This window comes from Herpailurus yagouaroundi, unplaced genomic scaffold, assembly GCF_014898765.1.
Source record: "Herpailurus yagouaroundi ecotype Mexico unplaced genomic scaffold, PumYag 140, whole genome shotgun sequence".
Lineage (NCBI taxonomy): Eukaryota > Metazoa > Chordata > Mammalia > Carnivora > Felidae > Herpailurus > Herpailurus yagouaroundi.
Window position 1 is genome coordinate 87,936,339 of NW_024412395.1, and position 11,832 is coordinate 87,948,170.

Sequence of the window (11,832 nt, forward strand, 5' to 3'; positions counted from 1 at the left end):
TAGAATAGAATAGAATAGAATAGAATAGAATAGAATAGAATAGAATAATAAAAGTAGATTGTGACGGGGCTGCCAGAATCTAGGAAGAAAGAGATATTGCAAAAGAAATCCAACAGGCTTAAATAATAAACATGATGTGCAATATGAGAGGGGGGAAGGAGGGAGGGAGAATGGAGCTTTTTCACCTGAAAGGATATACTCAAATGCATTTCCTGGTTCTCTCTGGGGAGGAGATGGGGCTGGCAAGGGAGCTGGGAAGGGGAAGGACTTTTTCTCTTTGAATTCCGTGTATTTCTGTATGGTTTGATTTTACTTTAAACAACAAGAATATACGGGGCGCCTGGGTGGCGCAGTCGGTTAAGCGTCCGACTTCAACCAGGTCACGATCTCGTGGTCCGTGAGTTCGAGCCCCGCGTCGGGCTCTGGGCTGATGGCTCAGAGCCTGGAGCCTGTTTCCGATTCTGTGTCTCCCTCTCTCTCTGCCCCTCCCCCGTTCATGCTCTGTCTCTCTCTGTCCCAAAAATAAATAAACGTTGAAAAAAAAATTTAAACAACAAGAATATATTATGTCTATGCTTAAAAGAAAAAAGTCTTTTAAAATACCCGTGTTTTAGCTTAGGGTATGAGTAATATGCTGGTATTACCATAAGGCCACTAGGACAAAACTTTCAGAAAGCAAAATATTAGCCACGCGTTCTGTTTACAACACATTTCCCTTCCAATCCTGTGAACCGCTGCGCTCTGTATTTTCCACAATGGTAGCGAAATGCGCTTAAGAAAGATGTCTGCGTTCTCCTGATCAGAATCAAAACATGTTGACCATCCAGATTTTTATCTTGATGTCAGAATACTCTCGCCCAGGAGTACATGTACGTTTCTGGAAACTTGAGAGGATTTAGAAATTCAGAACATTTTCTGACACATAAAGGGCTGTGGCTGTGAGCAGCGTTCCTCTAAAGCACAAGTATGCGGACTTACTCTTCTCTTTTCCTCGTGTAAAGCGCTGAAGGTGATTCTCGTCTGCTTTGAGAGGCAGCTGGGAAGCCAGTGGTACTGGCTGAGCCTCCAGGTGAAGGAGATGGCCCTGCGGAAGGTGGGAGGCCTGGCCCTGTGGGACTTCCTCGACTTCATCGTGCGGACCCGAATACCCATCTTCGTGCTCTTACGCCCTTTCATCCAGTGCAAGGTGTGGTGTGTGCTTTTCCTAGAAATGACAAGCCCCAGGAATGTGCTCTTCTCCCAGTTAAGGCAGGATTGCTGCACCCGTGCTCGTGGGACACGGGATAGCTAGTCAGTAGGACCCTGTTAATACCATGCTTGATGAGAAAACAGCTCAAAACAGGATCCCAGAGGACAAAACCTCGTGTTAGAAGTACCTTCGCAGTGAGACCTTTGTTCTAGTCTGTAAAACTCTGCCCTCTGTCTCTACTCACCACTGCCCCCTAGGGGAAAAGGGAAAAAAAAGATTGACCCAATGGTACGATCTGAAGAATGTTCTTTCTTCAGTGACATGACAGAGATCTGATTTTAAATAATCATGAAAAAGAACAGTTAAGGCCTGTTTCTCCCCTCCCTCAGTATTCATCTACTGTGTTATTCTTTTCCTGCCCTGATTTCCTGAGACAGTGATTCAAAATAATGTATTGATTAAGAGTTTCCTGTATAAGGCACTGTTCTAAAAGCTTCACACATGGCGCACCTCGGTGGCTCAGTCGGTTAAGCGTCCGATTTTGGTTCAGGTCATGCTCTCACAGTTTCTGAGTATGAGTGGTGCATGGGGCACTCTGCTGTCAGCACAGACCCCGCTTTGTAGCCGCTGTCTCCCTCTCTGTCTGCCCCTCCCCCGCTCAAGCATGCTCTCTCTCTCTCTCTCTCTCTCTCAAAAGTAAGTAAACATTTAAAGAAAAATAACAAATAAAAGCTCATATGTATTATCTTACTTAATCCTCACAATCCACTATAAAGTAGGTACAATAATTAGCCCATTCTACGGATGGGAAGATTGAGGACCTGAGAATCTCTCCCCTCCTTTCAGCTTCTGGCCCAACCAGCAGAGAATCATGAAGAGCTTTCTGCCCGGCAACATATTGCTGACCAGCTGGAGCGGCGCTTCATCCCACGCCCTCTGTGTAAAAGCTCCCTTATTGCTGAATTCAACAGTGAACTAAAAATTCTAAAAGAGGCAGTTCACAGTGGCTCAGGTGAGTAAGTGTGGGGTATTTGGAATTTGTCTGACTCCTGGAACTCACAACCTACAAAGAATGCCGCTGTCCAGGTCACCACCCTTTTTGGAACCATGGATGAAGTTAGCCATGCAGTCCACTGGTAGATTTGACCATGTGATCATTACCAACAACAAGGCAGGGGAATCTTTTCTAAACTTTTTTTTTTCGGTCTTCATTTCAGCAGTTAAGCTCTGACTTGACTACTTAACAAGAAAAATAGTATTGGAATTCTTGCCTTCATTTCCTTTTTGGAAAGGAGAAGCAGGATTCACATTCTTTGAACATCTATTACATAGTAGATAATTTCATGGATGTTATTTCATTTAATCCACACAAATGCCTGCAAGGTGCATAAGTGAGAGTCCACTTAAAGAATGAGGAAATGGAGACTCAATAGAGGGTAAATAATCTACCCACCTGACAGTGACCACAGTGAGGGGACTTCCAACTAGTATGATTGCTTACAAGCCTTTAACTTTCACAAATTGGGGGAGGAAGTGTTGAATTAGAGTTGGCAGGCTAGGGGTCCTTGCTTTACTTTATTCAAAAGGTTTTCTTTGGGGAGTGTACTGTTTACTTTTCACAATTATTGACAGCATTACCAGGAGGGAAAACAAATCATTATCTGCCATTAGAGGGCAGTCATTACCCATAAGTAGTCTCCCATATGTGTGGCTTCTTTTTCTTTCTAGAATTTATTACTTGCAATGTATTAAAGACAGATTTTGATGAGTACAGTCTTAGTAAAATCTGCAGAGTGCCATTCAAATATTCTGCTTTATGATAAAATAATTTGACATATTCAAGGGGATATTTTTTAAGTTATAATTTCCAGAAAAGGAGAATGGAAACACAGCTTTGATTTGTATTCTGATTTTGATTGAGAAGTTCCTATCAGACAACGTACTTATTACTCCCGCATGCTTGTGTGAGCTAAGGTATATTTCTCAGTAAAATCTGCCAAGTTGGAAGCTTCCATTCATGTCAAAATTATTTTGCATTCTTCCAGGCTTAGCATATGATATCTAAAGCTATGAGAAAAGAAGCCATATCAAAGCATTTTACGTTATTAGACATGTTATATTCCCGTGAAGAAACTATTCAATTATAAGTAAATCAAATGCCAATTCCCCTTCTCCTCCTCCTCCTTTTCCCTCTTCTTCCTCCTCCTCCTCTTCTCCTCCCACCTCCTCCTCTCCTCCCCCTCCTCCCCCCTCCTCCTCCTGCTGCTTCTGCTGCTGCTGCTGCTGCTTCTTCTTCTTCTTCTTCTTCTTCTTCTTCTTCTTCTTCTTCTATCTTCACTTCCACTCACTATTTTATCCTAAAGACTATTTATCTAGGACACACTATTTCACTGGCCTTTCCTAAAAAAATACAAGTAGCCAATACAAGGGAGGAGTTTGAAGCAAGCATTTGTTTTCCTTCAAGATGCTCACCATGGATTTCCTTTGGTCTCTCAACCTCCCAGCTTACCAAGGGAAGACGTCCATCAGTACTGTGGGCACCTCCACCTCCGCTTACCGCCTGAGCCTGGCCACCATGTCCCGCTCCAACACGGGCACAGGCACTGTCTGGGAGCAGGACAGTGAACCCTCCCAGCAGGCTTCGCAGGACACCCTGAGTAGGACTGATGAGGAAGATGAGGAAAGTAGGTCACCCCACAGTATGGGGTTGATGGCGGGGGGGGGGGGTGGCATGTGTGACCCAGCTTGGCATGCAAATGAGAGCTTGCAAAGGATTTCTGCCATTCTGACCCTTTCCAGTTCTGATCCGTTGGTCACTTTTTACAAAAAGGATTTAAAATGGAATTGTGACCATGATCCCTACTGCCTACTCTTCTATAAATTCTTTGATAGTCTTGGTCATTTGGAAGGAATTCAGACAATAAGTAAATCTTTAGTGACCCCCACATTCTTTTTGAGCTTGTATATTCAAACTTTTCCACTTATTCTCATTTAAGTGGTACTTAGGTAACTAAGGGAAGTGTTTATTCCCCTTTCTCCTGGCTATCTTGCTTAGAAAGCTCATCAGCACTTACATGACCCTATTAGGCAAGGAAAAGTAAGCAATGCATGTACTCAGGACCCAGAAAAGACCAGTCAGCTACACTCTCTAGAACATAAACCAGTAGGCTCTCATGGGGGAATACAACCCAAGAGGGAATACAACCTAAATTTGAATTAAGAGTATCCCTAATGACTGAGGCAGTCCAGGAGCTTCTAATTCATATGCCTAAGATTTGGTGTCATGAAATGTGGGAAAATCTAGTTGAGAATATACTTCATGTGTATGCTTAACAGGAGTAGGTTTTAAAAGTAAAAAGTAAAGGTCCAATGAAATACCATGGTAATTTACTTATTTTTATTGTCTTGATTATTTTCCAGTTGTGTTTCAAAGACCCTCTGATATATAACATTTATAGCAAGGCATGCTGTCAATGTCTTAAAAATGAAGAAGACAAAATGTAGATCTTCACTCAGAGCTTCTCCATGTCAAACAACAACAAAAAGCCTCAATCAAAACTAGAAAAAATAAGAGTTGAGGTTAGAATTTTAATTAACATGAATGAAAGTATTTTAGTACCCTATTATACTTGGATGTGTAGGAGAGAGAAAGAAAGAAATGCAGCAACATTTCCAGATTTTGTTTCAGGGTTAATTAGATAACAAAGTGATAATCATATTGTCCTTCACTTGACCTACAGATATACTTGTTTCAAAATCACCCTGGTCATTGTGCATGGAAATACTCTTGAAATTGTAATTTGGGCAATCTTGGAAAATCTTGACCAAGGAAACAAAATGAGAGATATAAGGATCAACAGTTTTTATATTCATTAAGTCCATATAATCGTTCCGAACTTCAAGTAGTATCTATTTTTCTTTAATGCTTGAAGTAGTCTCTCCCAGCAATCTTTTTAATTATGGGAAATTATACCACCAATCTTTAGTAGAGCTAAATATTTTTTGTAGGTAACCTTAGGAATAAGTAGATGTCCTAGCCAGCAGGAAGGAAATAGAGAAGAAAAGTAGAGAGGACATAAACAGAACGACCACTAGCTAGGAGCCAGCACTTACACACTGATGAATATGTAATTTTTTGTCAATATCTCTGCTCTTAGACATCACAATCATCCCAGCGGAAACTGAGTTGCTAACAAATGTGTGGTTGTTATGTGGGTGTGTATTAATTTATATAGGGTGGATATGAAAGCCAGATGGTTGACTCTTTTGAATTAAACTATTTTCCCATTCTATCATCAAACCTGTCTTAAGACCTAACAGGTACAAGATGAGGAACAAGAATGAGAAAAAATACGTTCTGTGAGATCTTAGATCTAGTCCTGCAGAGGAGATGACAAACATTTTTGGTAACATTTAACAAAAGGGTGAATGGAAGGCAACACATAATTAATCATCAAACAAATATTGACAAACTGTTAAGTGATATATGAATTTAAATAGGGGGAAAAATCAGTGAGATATGATTTTTGTAGAAATAGCTCTATCTACCTTACCATGTTTTTCATATTTTTAAGGCACATTTATTTATTCTCTTCTCTGTGAACACACCTAAAAAAGAAATACCACTCTGTAACAAGAATCAACTTCAAGTCAGTCACTAATATTTCTGACACTTCATATACACCTTTTGGGTTTGAAAGAAGTTTTGTTAGAAATAGGACTATCTGGGGTATTTTAAATGCACAATGTCAGATGATCTTATATGGTAGCATAAGTTCACCACAACACTATGTTAATCAAAATATGTTTACTGTTCAGCAACAAACAACATTAACTCACTTGAATGAGATTACCTGTCACAAATACTGTGTTAAAGCTAACTTTCACTTGGGTTTGAATACATTACCACTTCCATGAAGAAAGTAAGACTACATGCATACAGTTTAAAACTTTAGGTCAAAATAAGCATTTATTTTTTTAACTTTATAAGTTTTAAAATATTTTTCCTAAAACTATCTGAAATAGTCTTTCCCTCAGCTGTCTAAAAATCTTTAGGTGTACTCAATGTAGGTTTTGAATGTCAAAGAAATGTACGTGACTCATTTAATAATATTCCTTTTTGCACTATTCTCAGAATGTTTAGTCCAGCTTTTCTGAAATCTTTATGTTGCCAATGCCTCTTGACTCTCACAAGTTATTTACTTGTGAAATGGCTAAGAAGTTTTGTTTATTTCATAAGGGCTGTTTGAGGGTGGGAGATGTGTAGATATGAAGAGTTATTTATCCCTTTGTACCCACGAAAAACTAAGACCTTTGGGAGTCTTACTTTATAGTCTATAAAAGGTACAAATGATAGCTTCAGAGATCACCCTAAGGTTGTATTCAAGCCAAGGATGGAACCCAAGGACAAAGTTGGTTTGGGTTTTCTGATCGACGTCATAGTTTTATAACACTCCATTCCTTTGTCCCCTATCAGATGACTCTGTAAGCATGCCCAGTGTGGTAAGTGAACAAGAAGCTTACCTCTTGAGTGCTATCGGAAGGAGGCGGTTCTCCAGCCACGTCTCTAGCATGTCTGCACCTCAGGCCGAGGTGGGCATGTTACCCAGCCAAAGGTAAAGAGCCATGGATATCTTACATTCTGCATTTGGGGGCAAAGCTAGCAATGCTGAAAATTTACTTTTATTATTCTTAAAAGGCCAAAAGAGAAGCAGACAATCATGTTTTTATATAGATCATTCAACCAAGGACGTTTTAACCAAAGTCATGCAGACAACAGTTTGCAGAGTTTTCTAAGCCAGACCAGTAGAATGCTGGGACGCATGCATTGTTTCAACTTAAAAATTCTCTAGAAATAGATACATGATCTTTTTTTCTGGTCATCAAATGACATTTTCGTATTTCACATATATCATTAGCTAAGCTAATGAGTACCTGGCAAGCATATAAGACTAGCTTGATACATGTGGTACAGTTTAGACTTTGGTAGCTCATTAGTATTTAGTTGGAGGTAGTGATGCTTAACCAAACAGAACAGGACCTATGCCAACATGTGTAACCTTGGGCAGGTCATTTAACAAGGGTCAGCAATGCTCTTGTCTGTGAAATAAAGAAGTTGGCTAAAATGGTCTTCACGGTACCTTCTCTATCTGTAGTTTTATGATTCCATGACTAACCACTTTAAGACATTTTCTTTATGTGTTCTCTGCCCTCTAAGAATATACATGAAACATTCCAAGATACATATATCAAGTACAGAAAATTATGTGATGTAAAAGTCAAAACATTATCTATTTCAGAACCAGTGATATTTTCACTTCAGGAACTGAATTCTTTCAAAGCATTGGCCTTATGTGTTTTTGGCTAGTTTGTTGTTTATTCTTAATACTACAGGTTCATTGTTATAATTCATACATGGAAAATAATACAAACTGGAGCACATTCTAATGTTTAGATAAAATCAGTTTATATGCAGGAATAATTACCCTGTACCCAAATCCTTTAACAAATAGTTCATGAACTTTACAGATTGGAAAAAAAAATTGTAAAATGAAGCCTAACTTGGGAGAATATCAAAAAATAGGGGAAAATGATAAAAGATGATTAATAAGGAAATTGCATACTTGTCAAGAAAGCAATGTTTTATGTACTGGTTGGTTATTACAAAAATTAATAATATATAAGGGTTAGTATAATTATTAAAGATTATGTACCTTCCTTTTGGTAATTTGCCTTTAAAAAGGAAGTCTTACAAGTAAAATGTGTGAACAAAATTAGATCTAAACTATAAAATGTCCAAAAAAGGGCGTGCCTGAATGGCTCAGTCGGTTAAATGTTCAACTCTTCATCTCACTTCAGGTCTTGATCTCAGGGTTTTGAGTTCAAGCCCACATTGGGCTCTGTGCTGGGCATGAAACCTACTTTATAAATAAATACGTACATACATACATACATACATACATACATAAAATGTCCAAAAATAAAAGATAATATTGGTAACTATCAATTCACTTTTAATTGCTAGCAATGTGCAAGGTTCTATCAAGGACAAGAGAAAACTATCCGGTAATTTATTTAAAAGTTTTATTTACATTAGGGAATTATAGGAATTTAACATAGAGAGTTTCTTGGTTATTTATCTAAACTAACAAGACCATCCATTACCTTTGTACATATTCATTAAGAGGGTAATTTGTTTCAAGGGAGAAAATTTGTTCTCTTGTGGATATATGGGAAATCCGGAAAAATCACACAGTTAAACCCTTTGGCTTGAGTCATATTTTGGAAGGCTAGTGAAGGTAGTAAAGTCTATGTGTATTAAGAAAAAGGAGCCTCTTCCTGGAGACAGGCTATTTCTAGTGTACAATCAGCTCATGGGTGCTTAGCTCAATGGTAGCTAGGCACTAAAGGAGAGAGAGAGGGAGAGAGAGAGAGAGAGAGAGAAAGAAAGAAAGAAAGAAAGAAAGAAAGAAAGAAAGAAAGATAGATACAGTTTCTGTTCACAAAACCCGCAATCAGCTGCACCCAAATAAATCAATAAACTAATCATTCTCTCACCAACCTGACAAGTTTTTTTCCTTTGGCATTTAGAATTCAGTCACTAGAGGAGGACTAAGGCGGTAAATGAGAGTTCCATGTGAATATTCCAGGGTTATCTTCCTTCCATTTGTTTACTTGCATTTTCATTGCAAAATTAGCAAGGGAAGTTGAGTTCTTTCTTTGCTTTTCTTAATGGCATCAGTTCCAAGAGTTTGGTTGTGGCAGTCATGGTAAGTGGTTTTTTGTGATAATGTCACAACACACAAGAAAGAAGCAGGTTCCTGATCAATGAAGAATCATGTACATAGTAAGACAGGTTAAAAGTAATACCCATCCAACCAAATGGTTACCAAAGGAATTATAATCTCATCTTCTACAGATTCATTCTGCAATGCATTTCAGAGCTCATGTGTCCCTTTGGAGCTCATTTTAAGTCCCAACGCTTAACCAATAAACAGATCACTCCTCTGAGAGTCGCAACCACCCAAAGTCCCTCCTCCCCCATTGCCTCGAGTCCTGTCTTGACAAACCCAGCACAAGGTGAAATGGTTACCTGTCTCCTTTTCCTTCCTTGTTCTGTTAAATTTATTTATTTATTTTTGGCTCTTGGAAGCAGAAAATTGCATGCCTTTTTTTTCTTTTTCTTTTATTTGTTTGCATTTTCTTTCCCTAAATGCTTCATCTCCCTACCCCTCCTGCAGTGAACCTAATGTCCTCGATGACTCCCAGGGCCTGGCCGCCGAGGGCAGCCTCTCTAGGTACAGTGTCAATGCTACCTGTCTATTGGTGTCTGTGCTGGGAAACTAAGCTGTTCCCTGTCTCCTCTGTCTCTCTGTCTCTCTGTCTCCTCTCGCCCCCGTCTTGATATCTATTTCCATTTCTTACCCTTTGTTGCTCATGAACACACGAGCCTGGAAGTCAAAGGTGTAGCCTCCTTCATTTTCACTTCAGAGCTTAATCACAAATGGCCTAAAAAGCTTACTTAAAGAAAAAAAAAATCTCTGGAGTTCTTTCAGGGGCTTGTCCCATGGACGTCTAAAGTTTGATATGCTAAATGTTAATTTTATCCCATCGAATCATTCCCTCCCACACTGATATCCCTTGAGAACTGTTTTTCACAAGCCTTTTAATACAACTCCCCATCATTAAGCAGCCCCTTATTAAATGTAGCCAGGTCTTTTAGCTAATAGCATGGATGGTAAGAAGACAAACAATGCTGCTATGATAAACGTAGCAATGTCAATACAATTTCTATAATTCCCTCTCTTCGATGCATGCTATGTGGCAAGCTATTATAGTAGCTTGTTCAAACAGCACGTAAAAAGAATGTCCCAGCACAAAGATGACTCCCAAACTTGCCATGAAATATCAGACACAAACATTTCTTGGTAAGTAAGAAAAGTCTTTTGATGCAAACAACAAAATGCCTTGGTTATTGGTTTAAAGCATCAGAAAGGGGGACTGCACCTTTAACACTCAGATAAACCACGTCACACATCCCTAATCTTGTGCTGTTGATTCACACCTCTCAACTAATCCTCATTAGGGGTAATGCTTCTTGTTCATTCTAAGAGTTCCTTAGTTCCATCTCAAGAGAAAACATTCCCTTCCAGGTCCGCATTATATAGTGAGTACAATACAACGTGTTTATTGCTTTATCACAAAGATGAGGAAATGTTGAGAGGCCGTTCCTGTGAAAGGGTGTTCTTTGTTTTCTTTGCATCTTGTTCAGATTTCACATTTTCTTTAGCAACTGAAAATGGGAAATTTAGTCCATCATCGGGTGTATCATTTTTTTTACTAGACCCATAATTCATGACATTCATTTGTGTTTGCGAGCCCTTGCCTTGACAGATCAGTCTCTTATTGGTGGTAAATGTGGAAGTGCTGCAGCGTGTGCAGACTTAATTCCATTATCAAGAGCTTTGGGGATAAGGAAGAACAAGACGGTCTCAAGACGGTTTCCTTTCATTGTTCACCGTGTTTGAAAAGATCTGAACCAAGTCTAGCACCATGACCACTACTTTCAAAGAAAGCATTTGTTTGATGCTTAAAATCAGACTTGAGACAACAGATCCTTGATTAGGAGATAAGTTTGGTGGCCCACTGAGAATGGAAAGGATTAAATCAGACTTCCATTCGGCCAGGGCTTTTCTAATTAGGCCAAATTCTACTCTTGCCGAGTCAATACTAGCTCAGGTTTGGTGAGAGAAGGTAGGGATTTGAGTTGATTTTTACAAACTCTCCAAAGGATTTAGTCGTCTCTAGCAGGTTCAGGATTCAAATTGCTGACTTTGGGGTTATCAGAACCAATCTGGCTTGGGTCCAGTACCAATGGGAATAAAACCCAAAGTTTTTTCTACATGAGACTGAATCAGAGCCAAAGCTATAACTTTTTATCTACATCTGAATTAGTTAGTCATGTGAGGACTTTGGGGACGGTTTTAGACCAACTGTTGTTGATCTGTGGTTCCTGTAACTGGCATGTTTTTGTTCTGGGTGTTAGCCACCCAGCCTCAGTGGTGGTCATTAAGAACAGAGAAGATGAGGCATTCACTTTGGATTCTAAATAACTCTATTAATGCAGAGGTATTCCACCAGCCAGTAGCACATCCACCTTTGCCATATACACTGCAAATCGTATTTTTTAAACTCCATCACGTCACCAAGTTCTCTTTGGAGGAGAGGAACTTTTGGCATTTACTAAGAGGTGGGTTTATAAAATAGAATAGACACTTATTATATTTGGTTTCCAGGCTTTCTTATTTTTGACATGAAACTTCTTTAGGTTTCAGACTCTTAAGATCCTAAAGAAGCAGTAAGGCATTAACAACGGCAATTATATTCAGCACACACCTGAGCACTCAGGCCCTAAAATACACCCAAAGTAGTCCTAAGGAAAATCTGGCTCCAAAGCTTAAAGGATGCCAGGAATAATGCCCAAGGGAAAGTAATACAAGCTGCTTCTCCCCCACCCCCCAACATTTTGGTACTTTCTGGAGATTTACTTTTGAAAGAGCAATTGTTTTAGGTCAGTGGCACACGTTGGCCTAATGGAAAAATGAGGAAGAGACCCAAAAAAAAAAAAAAAAAAAAAAAAAAAA

General features: G+C 39.2%; 1 protein-coding gene across 4 annotated transcripts in view; it reads left to right on the forward strand.

Annotated features, from left to right (window-relative positions):
• Nucleotides 1–11,832, forward strand: part of UNC80 (unc-80 subunit of NALCN channel complex) — a 225,416-nt gene that overhangs the window by 204,255 nt on the left and 9,329 nt on the right. For 3 of the 4 annotated variants that reach the window (XM_040476105.1, XM_040476106.1, XM_040476107.1), the window contains 5 exons: nucleotides 1,002–1,186; nucleotides 2,036–2,201; nucleotides 3,694–3,873; nucleotides 6,666–6,804; nucleotides 9,430–9,486. In XM_040476105.1, the coding sequence (XP_040332039.1) occupies nucleotides 1,002–1,186; nucleotides 2,036–2,201; nucleotides 3,694–3,873; nucleotides 6,666–6,804; nucleotides 9,430–9,486 (727 nt within the window). The remainder of the gene's footprint in view (nucleotides 1–1,001; nucleotides 1,187–2,035; nucleotides 2,202–3,693; nucleotides 3,874–6,665; nucleotides 6,805–9,429; nucleotides 9,487–11,832) is intronic. The other variant, XM_040476109.1, reaches the window with a different exon arrangement.